The sequence below is a fragment of the Podospora pseudoanserina genome, chromosome 6 (assembly GCF_035222485.1).
Source record: "Podospora pseudoanserina strain CBS 124.78 chromosome 6, whole genome shotgun sequence".
NCBI lineage: Eukaryota > Fungi > Ascomycota > Sordariomycetes > Sordariales > Podosporaceae > Podospora > Podospora pseudoanserina.
Genome location: NC_085925.1, coordinates 686,856 through 706,633, shown reverse-complemented (window position 1 = coordinate 706,633; position 19,778 = coordinate 686,856). Strand labels below are relative to the sequence as shown.

At 51.9% G+C, this 19,778-nt stretch overlaps 6 protein-coding genes across 6 annotated transcripts; 1 reads left to right on the top strand and 5 right to left on the bottom strand.

The window, feature by feature from the left end:
• Positions 1 to 330: 330 nt before the first annotated feature.
• DIA4 (Serine--tRNA ligase, mitochondrial) lies at positions 331 to 2,226 on the bottom strand (the record flags this gene model as incomplete). Its single annotated transcript, XM_062948988.1, has 1 exon — positions 331 to 2,226. The coding sequence occupies one exon, from the start codon at positions 2,224 to 2,226 to the stop codon at positions 331 to 333; it is 1,896 nt and encodes a 631-aa protein (XP_062797204.1).
• Positions 2,227 to 2,903: 677 nt separating this feature from the next.
• Positions 2,904 to 4,303, bottom strand: PMC1_3 (plasma membrane calcium; the record flags this gene model as incomplete). Its single annotated transcript, XM_062948987.1, has 3 exons — positions 2,904 to 3,199; positions 3,964 to 4,157; positions 4,218 to 4,303. The coding sequence occupies 3 exons, from the start codon at positions 4,301 to 4,303 to the stop codon at positions 2,904 to 2,906; spliced, it is 576 nt and encodes a 191-aa protein (XP_062797203.1).
• A 1,834-nt stretch (positions 4,304 to 6,137) lies between these two features.
• Positions 6,138 to 7,154, bottom strand: QC764_604782 (uncharacterized protein; the record flags this gene model as incomplete). The annotated part of the gene is made up of 2 exons (XM_062948986.1): positions 6,138 to 6,416; positions 6,492 to 7,154. 2 exons carry the CDS (start codon positions 7,152 to 7,154, stop codon positions 6,360 to 6,362), a joined length of 720 nt encoding a protein of 239 aa, XP_062797202.1. The 3' UTR covers positions 6,138 to 6,359.
• Positions 7,155 to 8,433: 1,279 nt separating this feature from the next.
• QC764_604780 (uncharacterized protein) lies at positions 8,434 to 9,519 on the bottom strand (the record flags this gene model as incomplete). The annotated part of the gene is made up of 1 exon (XM_062948985.1): positions 8,434 to 9,519. The coding sequence occupies one exon, from the start codon at positions 9,517 to 9,519 to the stop codon at positions 8,434 to 8,436; it is 1,086 nt and encodes a 361-aa protein (XP_062797201.1).
• A 1,064-nt stretch (positions 9,520 to 10,583) lies between these two features.
• Positions 10,584 to 15,369, bottom strand: QC764_604770 (uncharacterized protein). The gene is made up of 5 exons (XM_062948984.1): positions 15,300 to 15,369; positions 14,552 to 15,240; positions 13,894 to 14,496; positions 13,060 to 13,782; positions 10,584 to 13,004 (listed from the first exon to the last, which is right to left on the bottom strand). Exons 4-5 carry the CDS (start codon positions 13,522 to 13,524, stop codon positions 11,169 to 11,171), a joined length of 2,301 nt encoding a protein of 766 aa, XP_062797200.1. The 5' UTR covers positions 13,525 to 13,782; positions 13,894 to 14,496; positions 14,552 to 15,240; positions 15,300 to 15,369; the 3' UTR covers positions 10,584 to 11,168.
• Positions 15,370 to 15,695: 326 nt separating this feature from the next.
• QC764_604760 (uncharacterized protein) lies at positions 15,696 to 19,648 on the top strand (the record flags this gene model as incomplete). Its single annotated transcript, XM_062948983.1, is given in 2 exon segments — positions 15,696 to 19,196; positions 19,208 to 19,648. 2 exon segments carry the CDS (start codon positions 15,696 to 15,698, stop codon positions 19,646 to 19,648), a joined length of 3,942 nt encoding a protein of 1,313 aa, XP_062797199.1.
• Positions 19,649 to 19,778: the final 130 nt, after the last annotated feature.

Below are 19,778 nucleotides of genomic sequence, written 5' to 3'. Positions count from 1 at the left end.
GGTCGGTTTGGGCCTGCCTGCATTTCCTTTGCTCCTTTCTCCTGTCAGTTTCCCTTCTCAATGTTGCTGAGCCAACATCAGGCAAAAACCCTTGCATCCAAACACCGAAAAACGCAAGCCGCTTGAAAGAATGATCCAGAAACCAAAACACCAAACACCCACAACTCAGAACATCGAGACACACGCCATGATCATCAACATCAGGTTCATTCCCCCACATTTAACAATACAAAGTACAAGTACACACTAGTGATGCGGGCAGTAATACAGAAAACCTCCTCCTGCAATGCCATTGTTTTCCCCAACCTTGACCTTGAGAACCCTCCTTTCCTAATTCATCCGGTGCCTCGGCCCAATCTTCTCTCTCCCATCCATCCAAGGTCGCAACACTTCAGGGATCAAAACACTCTTCTCCGACTCATTCCACCCGTTCTCCAAAATCGCCGCCAAAACTCTCGGAACAGCAAGAGCAGTCCCGTTGACAGTCCAAGGATACACCAGCTTCCCCTCCTTGGTCTTGAGTCTAGTCGCCAACCTCCTAGTCTGGTAGTCGGTGCAAATACTGGCGCTCGTAACCTCTCCCCAGCCATCATTCCGCTCCCTTCTGGACGGGAAGAACGCCTCAATATCACACTTTCTCGTAGCCGACGCCCCCAAATCAGCAGTGGGCATCTCCAAGACCCGGCAGTGTAGCCCTAGCCCGCCCAAGATTTCCGTCTGGAGATCAATCATCTCGTCAAAGATCTCCTCCGTCTCGACCTGATCCGGCAGCGTCCAAGAAAACATCTCCACCTTTGTGAACTCGTGCACCCTGTAAAGCCCCTTCGTCTCACTCCCTCTAGCCCCCGCTTCCGCCCTGTAGCATCGTGAAACTGCTACCCTCTTCAATGGCAAATCAGCCTCGTCCAGCACAGTATCAGCCTTCATCCCGGCCAATGGAATCTCCGCCGTCCCAGCCAGCACCAACTCCGGCTTCCCCCTCGCCGCATCCTCCCTCGACTGAGCAATAGCGTAAATCTGCGTCTCCCCATTCGCGTCCCTCGGCTGAAACCCACAAGCAGCAGCAATATGCCCATACACCACGCTCGGAGGGGAGACCTGCCTCCACCCTGCCCGTGTAGCCGTAGCCAAAGCATAGCTGATCAAGGCCTGTTCCAAATCCGCCGCCTCATCCAAAAGGTAATACCAGCCCCACCCAGAAGAAGACGCCGCCCCGGCAAAGTCCAAAAGTCCCAATTCCGCACCAACATGCACATGACTCCTCCACACTCTATCCGACAACGCCGGCTCAGGCTCGGGGTGATTGTTGATATAACTCATGACTTCCGGCTCCGTCCCGCGGGGCGTCTCATCACTCGTCAAATTCGGGATCGCCAGCGCCAATCTTTCCATCTCAGCCTGCAGCTTCCCCTCCGTCTCCTCAATCCCCGCCAAACCAGCCTTTACTTTCCGCGCCTCCTCCAAAATCTCCCCCCGACTCATGTCACCAAACTCGTCAATAATCTCGCGGGGATCGTCACGGGAGGTGCCGCCGGGACCAGCCAACCGGCGGCGGAGAATATTTCCCCTTTCCCGGAGGGCGCGGCCGGCTTTTTGCTGAGCTTGCCATTCCGCAAACAAGGCATTGATCTTGTGGGGGTATTCGGCGAGGGATTTATAGTTTCTGTCGATGCAGTTTTGGGAGTAGAGGTCGGGGTTGAGGCGGATGTGCTTAATATCGAGGAGGGGTTTAGGGGCTGTGGTTGGGCGGAGGGAGGCGGCTGTGTTGAAAGCGGCGGTTTGGTCGGGGGCTTCTTGGGCGTGGAGCTGTCGGGCGCTGTTGGAGAATTGCGCTGGTGATAACCTGGGGGTGGTTCTTTCTGTGTAGGTGAGGACGGGGCGCTGGAAGCTGTTTCTGGTTGAGGTTCGGAGGAGACATGGGAGGCAGGTGAACGACTTGGATGCCGCGACACCTGATAAGGATGGCCTCATGAGTGCGACGGTTGGTGAAGTTGTCAATGGCAGGGCGGGGAGGTTGTCTGATGTTGGCTTTCTTTGAGAGATCGAACCACAGAAAGCTGTGGTGGGGAAGAGATTCGATGGAGCTTGTGGTGGGTCATGAAAGCGACCTAAGTAACGCCAAGACCTTCCGTTGAAGCTAGGAGCTATGACCACCTCTTCTTTTGATGTCTTTGGTTCCTCGCTATCACTTGGAGCGGTGTTGGAACTCGGCGGTTTACATTTCATATCAAACTGACCATATTCTCTTTCTATTCATCAAATTCGGTGTTTCGTATGAAACGTAATCTCAGGGCTACAGAGCTGTCAGGAGGCAATGCTCTCTTATATCCAGGGCGTTATCCATCATGAGAGACCCGCAAGTTTTCTTCAACCTCAAAACCATTCCTGCGTTTTCACCCACTCGTACCCGCCAGAGTCTGCATAGCGACGGACATGAAGCCAGACTCGGTGAAACAAGGATTGTTGTCACTAGGGTGTGTTTGCTGACTCTCTTTGTCGTTGCGAAGAATGCGGCTGGTCTCACCTGTGCCATCAACATCATCGCTTCTGGTCTCTTCGCCATTCGCGAAAGCAGCCGTAATATGTCCAAAAAGTCCAAATTCCGCATTCGATATTCCCACCCCGACAGTTACCAAGCCAAAGAAATTCAGCTTGATAATCCACGCATCACCTTTGTCGTCCGGGCCAGAAAAACCGTCACTGGCTCTACATCTTCTCCTGTGAGCTTGGTATAATACTCTCAATAAAATCGTAAGAGGTATCTAAGTAAAGTAAAGATAGAACAGTATATACAAATGACTTGGACCCAGCGCCGAATAAAGACCCCTATCGCTAATATCCAAAGCCTGCCCCCACATATATCACTGCTTCGTCATGTACCTGATAGTCATGCTCAACTACCATCAGTTTATGGACGTAATCTCGGCACCCCCATCTACTCCTGGCTGATGGCCAACGCCGCTCCTGTTGATGCCGGCACCGTCCCAACCGCCGGACTCCAATTCAGGGAGGACGGGGTGGTTGCCCCCCTCCAAGTCATCCCTCACGAAGAGACTACGCTCTGCATTCAAGATACCAGCGACAACAGCCACGACACCAACCAAAGTTGCATCATCGATCCAAGCACCAGCACCCTCATCCCCGTTCTGGAGCGCCCCAGATGTAGGGTTGCGTTTCAGGAACATCCAGAGAATGGGGCCTAGACTGCAGATGACGGTTAGGAACCGGTTTCTTTTTGTCTCTATCAGAGAGACAGTAAAATGAGCATCCAACCGCAATAACTGAAAGAAATGTTGGGCCAGCCACGCGAAGAACCACCTTGACCAGTTTTGCTTTTTGGGGATCATCGAGCTGGTCGAGCTGAAGGGAGAGTACGGACGAGATGAATGCGACCATGGCAGAACTACTGAAGAAAGCTTGTTGGCGTGTCGCAATTGCTTGTTCTTGCTGTGCAGAGGCTGAGGGTAAAAGGCTAAAGAGCACGAAGGGTAGGAGAAGTTTGGGCATGGCGTCCAGGTGTAGTGTTTCGGTGCTCGTGATTCGTGCTACCCATTGGGCACTCTCTAATGCTGCGAGATTTTGTGGTCGCCATATGGAGAGGTTGCCTTGAGCTGTGCTCCCAGGTTTGGCTGTCTCATTGATTGGAGGTGAGCTCGCAGCAGAGGATTTGTGAACGAAACGTTTATGGTCATTCGTCTGCTCCCATATGCCGTTGCGAATGGTTGTGTCGTGCTGCCGCCGGTTTCCGAGAGAGTCGAAACCCGGCGGTTGAAGGCCGGATGGAGCAGTCCCTTTCACTAATCAGACCCTGTGTCCCCGTGGAAGATAACCAATTCTCGGCTTTCCCACCCTGCACATGGAAATTTGATCTCCCCAACCCGTGGGAGTTGGGGATATTGTCGTATGGGACGATCGTCATGCCACGGTGAGAGGGGCCCGTTGCCGGTTAGGAGAGTGATGCACCTCCGGAAACCGCGAGACCACCCAACTTGTACAAGACGGATAGGCTTTTGGAGTCGAAAAGCTTGCTAAGTTGGCCTGGAGCAAACGTAAATTGATTGTCGTTGACCGGGAGGTCGGTGCTAACCGGGAAGTCGGGCTTGTTGGCCTCGTCTGATTTCTCAACATCATCCGAGAGCTTAAGGTAACCCGCGATACTACACACATGTTAGGCCTGCTTATCGGGTGTAAATTTGGGTTTGAAATCTGGGGCTTACCTTTCGAAATCCAACTCGGAAGCTGACAGGTAGTCACGTCGGCCATATTCCCCGGGGGCCTCCTTCGATTTATGCTGGGAGGTCATCGGTTGCCAGTATTTGGGCAAGATGGTGTACAACCCGAAGAAAGTAAAAGAGTATTCAGGTGGGGAGAGGGTAGATGTTGCTGAAGACTAGGGGAATTGAGGTACAGCAGAACAGATTGAACTCGAACAATTTCGCGAGCATTCACAGTAGGAACAGAAGCGGTCAACTCTCAGAGACCCCTCTTTGCAATGCAGACGAGGCTGTCAGAAAATGGGATGCCGCATCAATGTGCGGGGATCATCTAGGAACCTGCTGTCAAACCTCTTTCTAACCTTCTCTATCTGTGCGTGGTGTTCAACATCAATCGGTTGCTTTAGTTTCGCTTCCCGCCGTTCTCCACGCAACAGGCATTTCGTTCAGAAAACAAAACACCAGCCAACATATTCTTGGACCAGCTGGCACGACTTCAACCATTTTGGGATTCATATTACCCTTTGCGCCAAACTTCACAGGGCAGCTATCATGGAACGAGCTAAATCAGAGGCGACAGTGCCTTTTGATTTGCATGTTTATTGCTTCGTTCGCTGAAAAGGGAGTTTTCTAATTCTGCCGTGTAGGATATCACTTGAAGACGATTTCCCAACACACAACCTCCCGCCACCCGTTCTTAAACGACAACAACCAACCTGCAAGCGAAGAACCCCGCGATATCATCGCGGATATGTCTAGCAACAATGCTGGGGAAGCGATGGACATGAATGTTGCGTTGCCGCATGGGATTTCTTCGCATCCATTCAACAACCGTCAAAACAAGGGCGCTACTCCTGTTGACTCTTGTTTCTGTGACTCTTCAGCGGACTATACCTCAGCAGCTCCCAGCATGAAAGGAAAGCTTCCACCTTGGAGACATTGCCCAAGGGCGCCGCTCCATAGCGACATTCCCATTACTTTTTCCAGCTGTCGGGCAGAATGCATCAATCTCGATCCGAGATGCACCACCACAGCACAGATATCTCTGCCCTCATTACCGACTGGAGCACAATGTTCGCAGGAAGACTTTCGGCTTTTGTGATAGTCAACTTTCATCCATCACCAGGTTGGTATCTCAAAGCCTTGCGTGATTGCCTATCGACTAACAACCTGACAGGGCAAGCTCTCGGATCCAGTCCATATCACGAGTGACTTACCCAGTCTGCAGTATCAGGCTATCTGCCTCAGGATCTCCAACATCCCAGCTCAGAAGCCTGCATCTCCGCCTTCTTGGTCTACTCATTCACAGGAGTTTATCATCTCGTACAAAAGCCTCGGTGCTGGGCAGACTTCGGCCTTATAGCAATCATCTACTCGGTATTGACGGGCGTATGGCTGATGCTCTTGTACTGGGAGCCTTCCTGAGCTTGCTGTGCGCCAAGCTCCTCGAGTTAGTCACTGTTCGCCGGCACTCTGAAACAACGGTTGATTATGATGAGGAGGAGAAAGTTTCGGATTAAACTGGAACAAAACAGACGAGACTAGAATCTATTGATACAGTCTAGCCCACACGGCTCAGGAATTGGATGGCGTGGGGTGACAGATAGTAGGATAGGTACATGTCGTTGAGGTCTGGATTCCTCTGGTTATGACAGGAGAGCTGAGTATTGATACAAATCAGGCCCAGGAGAACTTGAAAGAAGGCCCAACAAAAAATCAAATATCATCTTAAATGAACAAATTCTTGCTGGGCTACATACATGACCGCGAATCCTGACAAGTAAATACCATTTGCACAAAGTCAGATCTGCCCAAGCTTGTGATCCTGATAAGCAACCCTCATTATTATTCTAAGCATCGCGAGGAGCACGAGGATGACATCCTACACACACACCCCACAAGAGGCTTTGGGATCAAACAAGATATGGTAATATGCCTTTTGATATTTGTTTCACCAATATTCATACTTTTCTATTACTATCTGTTCTAGTCCACCAACCCCTTTAAACAATGACAAAATGTGTTCCGCTTCTACCACCACATTCCGATCAAACGAAGAAAAGGAAAAAAAACCGCTATCCTTCGTCCAGAACCAGCCAACTTTGGCATCTTCATCCGAGGAGTGGATCCCGTCCTAGCCTATGCTCAGTCAATCGTTTCCGGGTGTTGTAACTGGTACTCGTGTTTACTGGAACTGCATGTCTATTTTAAGCCTATGATCAGTGAAACGAAGCGCCAAGAGGGGAGCCAAACTCTCCGTACCGGCCACTGGCGACACATTTGGCAATATATCACATTACCTCTCGCGCTCGTGGGAATCCAAGTGCACTGGAAGCGAGATTTTTTGCACCAGGCCCGTTTTTGTCCATTGGCCTTTTCGATACATTCACATGTCCGGGCTCCCAGTCCTGGCTGGGCGTTCCACTCTTCTCTCTGCTCACTGCACGATGTAGGCGGGTGACAAGTATCATAAAATATTTCACCATCGTATTCCGACGCGCGGGCGGGCAGGGGGATAGTATTGCATTTGACGTCCTTTTTTGCGCAAAATAATTTTTCATGATCATCCAGGGAACATTCACACGTCTTGTGCCGATCTGCGGGATTCTGACCTTGCTGCGTATTGGTATCAGTGGCCGCCGAGTTATTCGTCTGGGTCGGCTGCCCCCATGGTGCAGGCTGAGTTGTAGAGACCAAGCGATTGCGAGACGCACCGTAACCGTAGGGGTCCCAAGGAGGCGGAAGTATGGGCCGCACAGGATTGATATAATAGTGGGCGAAATTTGGTGAAGAACTCGGATGCCTCATGATGTCGTTCGGATCTACCGCCAGATTCAGGTAGCAAGTACTCCAATCGGAGTATTGATCCCCGCTGCCGCGATCCAGGCACCACGGGATACCCTTGGAATCGATCCCATCCACTTTGATTTTCTGATCCATGCGTCACTCAAGACTGGTGCCGGAAAAGGATATGGGTACAGGAGAAGCTTACCTGGCAGTAGCGACAGTTGCTCCAACAATTTATTTCTGGGGGAGGAATGCAATCACACCATTGACTTTCTCCAGTCGGGCTTTGGATTAGCGATGCACGGGCACGCCAATTCATGTTTGCGGCGGTTGAATATCGACTATTGAAGTGCTGATGGATGGTACTGTTGTTGGTGATTTGTTAGTGAACTGGTTACATATCCGGCCATCTTGCAAAAGACGACTCAACCAGCTGCCCTCCCGTCCAACTTTGCTTTGGCCATGCCACCTGTAACCTTCTGGCTCAGATGGAAGGAATCACTAATGCAGCCGGGCAGTCCCGCCAGTAGTTCCATCAGACCTTGCCGGAAGCTCACTTGAGCACAGTGTGTCCTCCTGTCAAGATCACCTTCCATACCCTTCCCCAAAGCAACAACCCCATCCCCGGGGACTTCAACCCCCCGAACCCCACAACAGCATCGTCATATGGTTGTGGTAATCTTTGGTGTGGCTGAATGGAGGCGTAACTAAAACATGGTCGTCTAAGTGTGCTCAACTGGCTATGTAAAACACGAGCAGATGGCGTAAACACCTATCGCGCAACGCCATATAACACCAACTCACAATAACCAGCCCAACAAACAACCAGCCCAACAAACAACCAGCCCAACAAACAACCAGCCCAACAAACAACCAGCCCAACAGAGCGAGCGGGTGGGTAGGCAGGTGGCACATGGAACCTTCCCATCCACCTCAAACACCACACACCGGCCAACCTACACCCCCATCGTTCCCCCCTCCCTAAGAAAAAAAGCATATCTCCCATCCCCAAGCCATCTCAACAAAGCACAAGCCGCACAGATGTAATCACTACTTCTGGCACCTGATTTGCAACACACAGAAAAGAGAACTTGAACCGTGATTAAAATACAGTAATAAATCAGATAAGGTACTCCGTTGTTGAATCTCAGCTGCCGCGAGCTACTCAGAAAACATGTCAAGAAAATAAGCAGAATATATCAGTCAACAGGTATCATATAAACCGCCCCTTTCTAGTTTCCCCTCCTCAGGTCTTGTTGTTACCCTCATGATTCCATAAAATCACCGCTGCCGCCCACACACACACACACACACAACCAGCCATAAACCCCAACCCACTGTCTAAGATGACTTTCCCCAAGAAGAAAACACGCATGTTAAACACAACCACTGAATTCAACCCCAACCTAAAAGTAAAAATATCATCTAACTCCTAGGCGCCAACAACCCCCTGCCTCTCCCCCACAACCCTCCGATCCAACCTCTTCACCACCGCCCCCAGCACCGTCTTCAAAATCCCCTCGGCACTCAACACCCTCCCCCCCCCATCCGCCCAGCTGCTCCTCTGATCAAAGCTCACAGTATCAACCATATCCCTCACCCCCCTCAACCCATCATCCAACTCCCTCAGCGCCCTCCCCGCCTCCCCATCATCCCCAACCTGAAAAAACTGTATCCCGACCTGGTGACTCGGCGCCTCAACCTCGTCCAGCTTCCTCGCCAGGTTGACAATCACCCCCTCCGGGTCATCGCTCGCCGCCCCGTCCGTAATCACAATCACATTCACCGGCTTAAGCCCTGTGTTATCCGGGTCCACACCCCTCTTCACCATCTCGACATATCTCTTGACATACGGACCGAGAATGCTCCTGATTCTTGAACCGGTGGGTGTCCATCCTGTGGGGTGCACGTCGCTAAACAGCTGGTTGATCGACTGCGCTGTTTTCCTCCCTATAAACCCCGTGGAGGGGTGCGCGGGGTTTTTGGAGTTGAGGAAGTAGACGTCTACCCCGTCGCTGTCGTGGGCGGTGCAAATAGGTGCGATGGCTTGCAGGGCTGATTTGGTTTCTTTCCACCTGTTTTGGGAGGACATTGACCCTGAGTCGTCAATCAGAAAGATGGTGTCGAACATGGAGAGGAAGGCATAAGGGTCTTCCGGGGTGGAGAGGATGGACGTTGCTGAGGGGGAGGGGGAGGGGGTCCGGTGTTGGGAGTTGGTGGTGGGTTTGTCGATGGAGATCGATGGGTTGGGCTGGGGGGGCTGGGCCGTGTAGGGGGGTGGTGCTTCTGACAACGGGGCTCCGGCTGCCACGTCGTTCGCCGTCACTGTCGCCGCGCTGGTGAAGAAGGGGTTGCACATCTTGTTTGGGTTTGGTGAGGGTGAGCGGGAGGATCTCTTGACTATGTCTTTGAGAGAGCCGAAGAAGCTTCTTTTGGTGTCACTGGTGTTGGACCTGATAGAAGAGGCTGCTGAGGATGCTCGAGAGCGGCCACGGGGTTCTGGTTGTAAAGAGGCCATTTCTACTCCAAAGTTTGAACCTGAAAAGGATATTGCTGGCAGAAGACTGGCAAGTGGGGGTGTTTTCTGCTCAATGATGAAAGCAGGTGGTGTTTATCTGTCTGTTGCTCTGCAGGCAGTTGCGGTCTGCTGTTAGTTTCAGGGTCTTGTGAAGACTTCGGATGAATTGCCGGATAACCCCTCTTGTGATAGATACATGGAGTTCTAACCAACTATAAGTAAACCCCGCATCTGGATCACAAGTGGGTTCAGGTGTGAGCATTTTGGAATTTCCCCTCGTTGGATGCCTTGCCTATTGGTGCTTTGAACATTACCATTGGCCCGAGGCTGTACCCCAAGGGGGTAGACAGGCGCAGCAGACTCCAGCCTCAATTTGTGGGGCCGGCAGGGGCTGTATATAAGTGTTAAGATTTGGGTTGTGACCTGCACCAAAGCCTTAACAACTTCACCAGCGTGACCACAACTGCGGCGCAGTCAATTCGGCCTTATGCGGCAAATGTATTTCATGATGAACTTAAGGGATGGCACCTATGCATGTCATTGATGGTTCCGGTGTGCCGGGTTAGCCGCTAGTCCTAGGTAGGTTACTATCATGTCTTGTCCATATCGGTGGCTAATGGAAGGCGATGCGCCCAATTCCAGTTGGGGGCGCATTTTATCACTTTGCCATCGACATACACCAGGTTCAATGGTCCCCATACTGACACTCAGGCAGAATAAGCCGCCTCTGCGTTGAACTTGTAACACCTCAACACCACAACATCAACTGCCTGATACCTATCTCGAACCTGATGACAAGCTCGCCTCATCTGACTCACTCGACAACTCATAACAAAGAAGGCGGACATCACACTCACCCATCACAAGGAACCACAAGATACTACCAAGTACATACTAAACACTGCTATGAAAAGCTTCTACCGCCTGCCCATAAAAGCGCAGACCGACCCATCTATCCATCTCTATCCATCTCCACCATTTATCCATCTGTCCCATCCATCCAATCACCCGAAAAGAAAGCCAGGAAACCAACCCCAACTCCCTCCCGTCACCCTCCCTTAAGTGGATCGATGTATGTGTGGATGAGTAATGTGTGGTGATCCTTTCTCTCCATCTTGTGGAATCGAAATTGGTCGCCAGTGAAATCGCCTTCTCTTGCGAATTTGCAAGGTGCAAGGGAAAAAATGTTGCACAGGAGTTGCAGGTTCTGGTTGTTGAGTGAGGAATGCTGTGACTGAGCCTCGAACCCTCTTCTTGAACAAGAACTTGCTGGTGTGCATGCTGAGAAAAAGGAAATCTTGTGGATAAAAATGTTGCGAGTATGTTGTCGGCGGAAAAGCATCTTTTTCCTCACTTGTTGGGTGGTGAGTTTTTTTTGGTGCCTCGTCCGAACGGACAGGGCGTTTTGGAGTTTGCCAATGCAAAGGACAATACCAAAGTGTATTGCCCAAGGGGAGCAAGGCAGACCTTGGGCTCTCGAAAAAAAGCCACCTGAGATGCTGAAGGGATGCCGAAAATAAAAGGGAAATTAGAGGTTGATGGTCTCTGATCAAGCGCTGCCAGTGCAAAGATTGAACGAAATGGCGCATGAACTGCTGGAATCAAAAGTGATAGATACACATGGTGGAAACAATAGTGATGAGATCAACCTAGGGCATGACCAAAACTTTGGCCTTCACAATCTGCGAGGCCCGGATGGTAAGATTCTCATCACTGCGCATCGTGACGATGGGCGTGATCGAGAGCTTGACCCTGTAGTTTCGGAGAGCCATATCCCCCGGCTTCAGAAGAGTCTCAACCACCATATGGACGTCTTCTGAATATTTGGCACCCGTGTCGTTGAAGGCGTAGTGGAACGTGCGCTTCGCCTTGAGCAGCTTAGACGACAACTCCCAGGCGGCCTGCGTGACGGTAAACAAGTCGTGCAAGATGGCCTCTTGGTTGGCCTTGGCCAGCTTGATGAAAGGCGCGATCATCTTCCTCAGAATCTGGTTGTGCTCGATGACCTTGCGATTCTTGAAGTTTGGTCCTTGCTTGTTTGCCTCAATTTCGGCGACAAGCTCGGCCAAACGTTTGCTGGCTGCATCGCGCTCTGGGAGCTTCTTGCTGCACTCCAAGACTTGACCAAGACTCTCCATCTCTTCATCGACAGCCTTGCTGAATCCAGTCCAGCCGTCGGTGGTGAAGATCAGGTTGACAATGTGCTGTAGCATGAGGCGAAGTAGGTAGTAGGGGCGCGTAGTGGTCTCGCACAAGAGAGACAAGGCATAGCCTTGGCCTTCCTCCGGCCTCCCGGGGTTGATGACCGTGCACATGTAGTTGTACAAGCTCGGTATCTTGGTCTGGATGCTGGCGTGAACAATCTGGGGATTGACCTGAAGACGCTTGAAGTGCGAGTTGCAGAATCCAAGCATCAGGCTATAGAAATCTTCAAATTCTCTGGCCCATGTCGTTTCATCAGTCTGCTTGAACGCGGCAGGACTCTCCAGGTCCGAGAAGGTAGCATACGGTGAAGCAGGATTGCGTTCAGACGGACTGCCAGATAAATCGGCCCTGATGACTGAAGCCCGCGGAGTGGAGCGACGCCAGTTATCGGCAGTAGTGGCCTTACTGTTCAGGATTCTGTTTGCAGAAGCTGTGTTGCCAGATGTAATCTGCTTGAGATGAGAGTTCTGCAAAGACTGGGGTCCGTTAGGTATCGTGGAGGTCCCGCCATGCGGAGTCCGAATCAGCTGCGAGTCCTTGGGAGACAAGCCAGACGGCAGTTGGCTGTAGGACTGGAAAGATCGGAGGCCTTGATCATGATGCGGACCATGCCGGGGGCCCGGACGGAGGCTCACTTGGGAGACATGGTGTGACAATGGGCGAGACTGGCCCATTCCAAGCATCGACGACTGCTTGATGATGTTTCGGGCAGCATCGCGCTCCTTTTCGTCGGTGTGAACCTGCATCCAGAGATTGCGTTTGCCTTCAACCTGCTCACGCAGGTAACCGTTCTCCATGTCTAGCTTTTCGAGCTTCTCGCGGAGAAACTGGATCATCTCCGAGTCTCTGGCATTCTTACTCTTGTAGGTCGCAACAACCTGGTCAAGAGTAAGGCGCTCCTCCTCCAGCTCCTTGACCCTCTGCTGGGCCATCTGGACTTCCAACCTGTTGTCGGTCAAGACTTGCTTTAGCTCTTCCTTGGCGAACTTGTACTCCTCGACGATGCTCTCGTGCTCTTTCTTGAACCGCTGAAGGTCCTCTTGAGTCTTGCGGCCTTCATCTCCACACGACTCAGCAAGGGCAATAAGTCGAAGAAGCTCCAGGCCGACCTTGTCACCCTCATCCATCATCTGAGAAACGGAGTTGATGAGGCCCTGGATGTCGTAGTCTAGTTGCTTCAAAAACTCGTCAGAGATACCCGCAGTATCTTGCAACATGTGCAGGCCTTCACGAAGTCCCCAGATGCGGCGCAAGACCAAACGACACTGCTTTCTCATTTCCTAGCAGGAGGTTAGTGCCAAGCCACAGAACTGAAGGGGGAGCAAATAAACAAACCTTGTGATCATGATGGATCTCGTCATCTTCGAAATTCTTTGACACCTTGGCAGCAGCCCCGCGGAAGATCTGGCTCGTGGTCTTGACGACCTGTTGGGGCGGAGCCAAAGAAAGTCGATCGAACTGATCGACGATGGGAGCATCAGTGGTGGCGGCGCTCTTCTTGGGTCTGCCATTGTAGACCAAGGATTCACGACTGGAGGTACCCCCGGCCAAGGTCGACGAAGGTGTCGTTAACACCTCGGTGGCGGGGGTTGGGTTGCCGTTCTTCTCGGCATGCTCAACCTTTTCGGCGAGCTTCTTCTCCGCTGCCTTCTTCTTGGCCATCTCTGAGCCGATGGGCGAGGGCTTGGTGGGTTGGGGGGAGGGGGAGGGGGGGTAGAGCGGCGCACCGCCGCCGTGGGAGTGGCTGAAGCCGGGGTGACCGCCGGCTTCCGACTCGGAGTCAGAGTTCATATAAGCCATATCTATGGCTTTGGTCTTTTCTGGAGGTGGAAAAGCAGTCTGTGGTTGGAGCACGTGGATATTTCGAGAATTGTGGTGGGTGAAAAAAAAAAAGGCAGAGGGAACAGAAAAGTTCGCAGGGCCCCAAGTAGTGTAGGAGAAAATTCCGCAAGATTCCAAAGTCGCAAAGCTCAGCCAAAATACAGGGTGTCTGCAGACGGGGATGGATGGCAGAACAGCAGCTGCTAACCCGGCTTACTTTGGGTTTGTGTGCGAGAACTGGGCGAGGGTTAGCACTTGGTCTTTCGCCCACAGTGGCGACCTGAGGTTTCGCTCTCCAAATTGAACGATTGCAAGCGTTTTGTGTGATGAGGGCTTGGATGAGCTTACCCTCAGATGGGACTTCTCAGCGCGGTAGTGCGGTCCTGATACTGGCTATTGATGTTGATTAGTCGGCTGTTGATATTGCTTGGTCGTCGATGATAAGCTGATAGGGGGCTAGGCGTCAAGGTCCTGGTGTCTGTCCAGGGGTATGTCCCTCGGTGCCTGTCTTTGGTGTCTGTCTTTGGTGTCTGGTTCCAGGTATTTCTCTTGCATGACTCTCTATCGATGTCTGTGTGTGCAGGTTCTGATTTGATGTTGCAGTATAAAGCGATTTAAGGTCAGCAAACAGCCGATTTGTTTGTTGTGGTGTAGAATGTATGGTGTATTCCAAACTTCGGAAGCCAAGCAGTAATCCAACGACCTAACGATGATGGTAGTAAGATGAGAGCCAAGGGAAGAGTCCAAGATCAAGTGTAGATAGTTTTTAGGGTGAAAATCTGTCAGAGGAGCCAAGTCTGGGGCAGGATATTGTGGGCACAGATCACAACAACCTGGACAGTGCCTTCATCTCCTCAAGCACGGTATCAGCACGGTTCTGACCAACCACCGTCTCGGAAACGGCAAGTCAAGTGAATATCTGCCCGTTATCAGTGAGGCCTCTGAGCCGTTCTATCTCATGATCAGCCTAAACTTTGAAAGACATCGAGGAAGATACGCAAGGTACCTTTAGATCGCAGGAATGAGACAACTCTATGTCCACTTCCAAGCAAAAGCCTATCGTAAGTCGGGCCAGGATAAACCAACACTATCGCCCACTCCTGCTTGTGGAATTGGAGTTGATAGATAATAAAGGTGAACCATAAAGAGCCTGTATGACAGATAGCCTGTTGTCCGTACATCTCTACGCAAAGCCAAGTGCAACACATGGTTTGTCGTGGTATATCCCATCAATGGGCATTCCACGTTGCCTCGAACTGGGCTTAGTTGTCAGAACGAGACATGCCCACTGCCAGGATGTGCATGCATCAACGGAATGGTGACTGGGACACATCTACAAGATCTGGCATTCCACCAAGGCTTTCTATCATACAGGACAGGAGAAAGACACGGGCAAAGCCTGCGTATATGAATTTGACAATTCAATATCCTGTACAGGACGCTAGAAAGAATCGGATCCAAAATGATGACAGGCACACTTTCAACTCAGAGCTCTAAGCTATATCAAGGAAGCACCAGCAGAGCAGTGGCAACACTGTAGCCAGCTCTTTACGGTCGTGAAGTTTGGGACTGTTGATTAAGCATGGCAAGACTAGCAAGATCAATGGGATGTAGGGAACAAGGACTGAATCGAGGCATCGATAAGAATTGACACCCAGTTGTCTAAGCCCACATGAATGAGGGAGCGGTCGACGGCTTTGTGATATGTTGAGAATGTATGGTTCAACAAATAAGTCATTGATTGGATTGCTTACAAGGTATTGGAAATAGACAAGATGTCTTGGTAGCCCATTGATGGATGCCTTTGTCTTTGCTGGCTCATGCAAGGTCGTCTGGAGTGGAGAGCTTCTGGCCAATGACAGCCAACCAGTTAAGGGAAGGTTATAATCATGTGACTTCGCGACCGCGTCTAATTAGTGCAGACGCGTTTGCAACGCACGTCCCCCACTCCCCCGATTTTGGGGGCCTATTTTGGGGCCCTGGCAACAGCGCCATTGTCAACAACAGCTTCAATTCCCAACACCCTAACCCGCCACGAATTGCACCCCGACCACATACACCCCCTCCCCAGCGACATCGGCACGTATAATCTCAACCTAAACCTCACCCATGTTGCATCGCAAGATCATCATTACCCGGCGCCACCCAAAATGACCAATGGTTGGGTACAGGGCAACCAGGAGTGTAGGTTTCTCCAGCCCGACCACTTTGGCGATCAGGACGTCTATTGCGAAGCCACCCACGAGCCCGAAGATGTCTTGTACATTGGCTCCGACGACGACGAGTACGAAAGCCCGGCCGAACGACGGCAACGAATAGAGGCACAAGGACGCCGCTATCTCCAAGGGAAGCGCCTTCACTTGATCTCAGCCTCACTTTCTGGCCCCTTCACGAAGGCTTCTGGATGGACCAACCCCTGGCGCTCAAAATCAGTCGTGCGCAAATCTTCAAAGAGGAAGCGCCCAACCACTGCGAAGAAACCTGCGACTAAACCTCAACCGCCGCCTGTCCCTTACGAGTCCTCTGAATTGTCGAGCGCCCGAAGCAACATTGTACAGCTTGACGATGCGCCAACGCAAGATGCCGACGATGAAAGCCTTATTAGGGTGCAGGACTGGAGAGATCGGGTTCTTGCCGAGATACCTGTCAATGCGACACCTACCAATTATTATCCGTCTCAAACCGAGCCCGTCAGCACGCCCTCGAAAGTGCCCACGCCGGAGATCCTTAACGATGACGCATCCAGTGAGCTGTCGCCTCCGCCCGAGTCCCCCTTGATTGTCACGCCTATACGCCAAAAGAAGACCGTTGGGTTGAAGGATTCGAGTGTCCAAGAGGAGGAGCTGCCACCGCAACCAGAGCTTCACACACCAGGGGCAGGGCAGGCAATGTTTTTACCGGTCATTGATCTTTCGCCACACGCCATCAGACTATTCGAGGAGACTTACTTATCTCGGGAATCAAGCAAAGCTTCTCCGTTCAGGCAGCCGCTCCAAGGGAGCCCTCTCAAAAACTGTACGCCAGCTCCAACATTACTTGTCCAACCGCCCCTCGAGGAGCCTTCCACAACCAGGACACCCGCCGATGTTGATTCAGCGGTGACAACAACAACTGAAAGACTGCCAGGCAGCACTCAAACAGATGGCAGCTTTCGGTTTCACAAGACGCGCCAGAAGCAACGAGATCTACCGCTTCGCAAGCGCAGTAGACTTTCCAGCGTCTTACCGAGCAATGATGACTCAAGTGAAAAGCGAAATCAACCAAACCACGCATCATCGGAGATTCGAACGGTGGAACCTGGAACAGTTGACATTGCACGGGAGGACCAAAATCCATCGGAGCCTACATCACCAACTTCTTCTAACAATGACGGAGTGGGTAACCTGCCAGAGCCTGAGCCTCGAATCGTCACTCAAGAAGTTCAACTTGAGACTCATGTCGAACATTCAAAGCAATGCGCAGCGGACAGTCCTAGTAGGGCTTCGCAAATCGACGGTGTTACCCTGGTCCCTCTATCTTTTGCCGAGGAAGACCGCGAGGATGTCAGCATGGGCAATGTTACGTGTGAGAAGGAGAATGCGTCGGTGCCACAGGATATCGCGGCCAGTCTTGGGTTTCCCAAACGGCTGTTGTGGCCCAAACCTGGCACTAACGTCACGAACCAGAGTTCACAGTTAACTGTACCCCTTGACTCAGCACCCGTACCAACGCTCCTTAGGGCGAAGGAGCCTAAGGTGCCTGAACCTGAGCAGGCTGCAGCGGCGGAACAACATGTTGCAGAGATGTCGGTGACGGCCAATGCTGGCATGTTGGCAGGCGATACAATTGATGATGATGTGGTCAAGAGTGGTCCTGAAGAAAATGAAGAAGATGAAGAGACAGCGGAGGCTAGCGAGACTGAGGAGGTTACAGTTTTGAACATGGCGTTGAAGCCTGAACCAGAAGAATATGCACCACAACCGTCTAGACAACCAATAATGTTGGTGTCGGCGTTACTTGATCCAGAAGTCTTTGAACCCAAGATTCCAGAGCCAGGAGTACCAGAACCCCAAGTTTCTGAACCGGCGGTGTTGGCACCGACACCAGCACCACAACCGAAGCCAGCGCTAGAATCGGAAGTAGTCTCTGCACCAGCGCCAGATCCCATACCCGAACCCAGGACCATCACTTCCCCTGACTCCTTGGTCCCCGCAGTCAACGGCCTGATGGCAGAAATTGCCCATCGGGCTTCACAGGGACTCAACGCCATCCGAAGGGTTTTGGACCCAGGTGCAGAATCGAGCGGAGCTACAGACAGCGTTGCTATAACGTTGGGCGCTGAGGCTGTCACCGTTCAGGAAGAGCCAATCCACGCAGCGCCTTGTTCTAGCCTATCTGACGAAACTGCATCGTCACCTTCATCTGGCATTGCAACCCCAGAAATGGCACTGGATCACGCTAAGGAAACCTCGGGGAAAGCCAGAGACGAACCAAATTCACCAGCTACAGTTGCAAAAGAGGCGCCCGGGATTGATACTGCGAGTAAGGTAGAAGAAATGGACATTGACACCGAAACGGTGGCCAAACCCGAGGTGGCACAGGAAGTGACGGAGACTGCTCATGAAAGGGAGCCTGCTTCCATCTCATCACATCGGTCTTCTTCTCCGGTATCGGTTGAGCAAAGCCCCTGGGCAACTGATGCAGTATCACTACCACTGGCTATCAATATTGAGACGCCAGTTCCCGGCAGAATTGCTGCCCTCACAGTTCCGGATTCTTGTCAACTACCAGTATCTCAAAGTCCTTGGGCGAGAGGCGATTCTCAATTCCAGGTGATAATTCCACCAGCTCCCGAAATCCGCTCTTTTGTTCCATTCTCTTCTCCTGCCAACAGCGCCGTCCTCCAAAGACCCGAGACACCACCACCTCAAATTTTTCCTTCAGATACCAACAACTCCCAAGCGTCAATAGCCCAGCTATCAACCCCCGAATCCAACAAACCCGCCCAGCGAACCCCTGAGAATACCAACAGTTTCGGCCTCTCTACCAAGTCCTTCAGGGATTTCATGACCCCCTCCCCTCAACCAGCCAAAAGAAGGAAGATATCCGGGATGTCCTCAGCGAGGAACAACACAGGTCTTATAAGCAGCACCCAACTCCTTTTCCAAGCCGCCACCGCCAACCCCTGGTCTCCAGGTCTGCCGTCTAGCAGCCGGAGACCGACACCTAATACAATAAAACCCAAGTCCTTGCTCCGACAAACACTGTCAACCACCACCACCCCGTCGATGTCACGAAAAAGGAAACGCGTCACCTTTGCGCCTTTACCGAGCGAAACTCCCCCTGCATTAGACCTAGCATCATCCCCCTACTTCTCAGCTGAATACCCCTCCACCACTCCCTCCAGCACACCCATCACCCCAATAGTCTCTTTCCCCCACCCCAAAACGCGACCCTCCTCCCCACCACCATCAACCTTGTCATCTGACCTTCCGACAGCGGAAACGGAGAAATTTTCCAAGCACTTTGCAAAGGTGGCTACCAAACGCCTCGGCCACACGACCTTTGCCAACCCGGTGGCTAAACTTCGAGATACACAGAAGAGGTTGTTGCCGAGTGAGAGCCAGCAGGGGTGTGACAGTCCGGGGGGGGAGGCCATGGCGGAGAGGTTTGTTTTTTGCAGACTCACACAACAACTCGGGGAGAACTGCTGGGGTTGAAGGGGGAGGAGGAGGAGGAGGAGGAGGAGGAGGAGGAGGAGGAGGAGGAGGAGGAGGAGGAGGAGGAGGAGGAGGAGGAGGAGGAGGAGGAGGAGGAGGAGGAGGAGGAGGAGGAGGAGGAGGAGGAGGTGTTGCTGCAGTCACAGCTTGATTCCCAGCTTGAGATAGTCACTGAAGATGAGGAGGAGGTAGTGGAAGGGGAGTCACAGGATGTGGTGAATGATGTGCTGCAGAATTTGGATGATTTCCTTGGTGTGGGAGGGGGGTTGTGGGATGTTGATTCTGCGGTGAGGGATATGGCAAGGGAACAGAGGCACGAAGAAGAAGGAAGAAGGATGCAGGAGGAGGAGGAGGAGGAGATGAGGAGGTTGAAGATGGGGTTGGGAGGGAGTGTTTGGGAATGAGACCCAATTTTGGATTTTGGAGAGGAAGAGAGAGAGGTATTCATAAGCGTGGGAGGGGGAGTTGCTTTGCTGAGAGGAAATAGATACCCCCCGTAGGAAGTTTATGTTATTTTAAAGTATCTTAGTTACC

Bases quoted from the DNA above. Each gene is read 5' to 3' on its own strand.
- QC764_604770 (XM_062948984.1), bottom strand. From the start codon at position 13,524: ATGGCTTATATGAACTCTGACTCCGAGTCGGAAGCCGGCGGTCACCCC. The intron at 13,005-13,059 runs GTTTGTTTATTT...ACCTCCTGCTAG, and splicing joins AGATCCATCATGATCACAAG to GAAATGAGAAAGCAGTGTCG.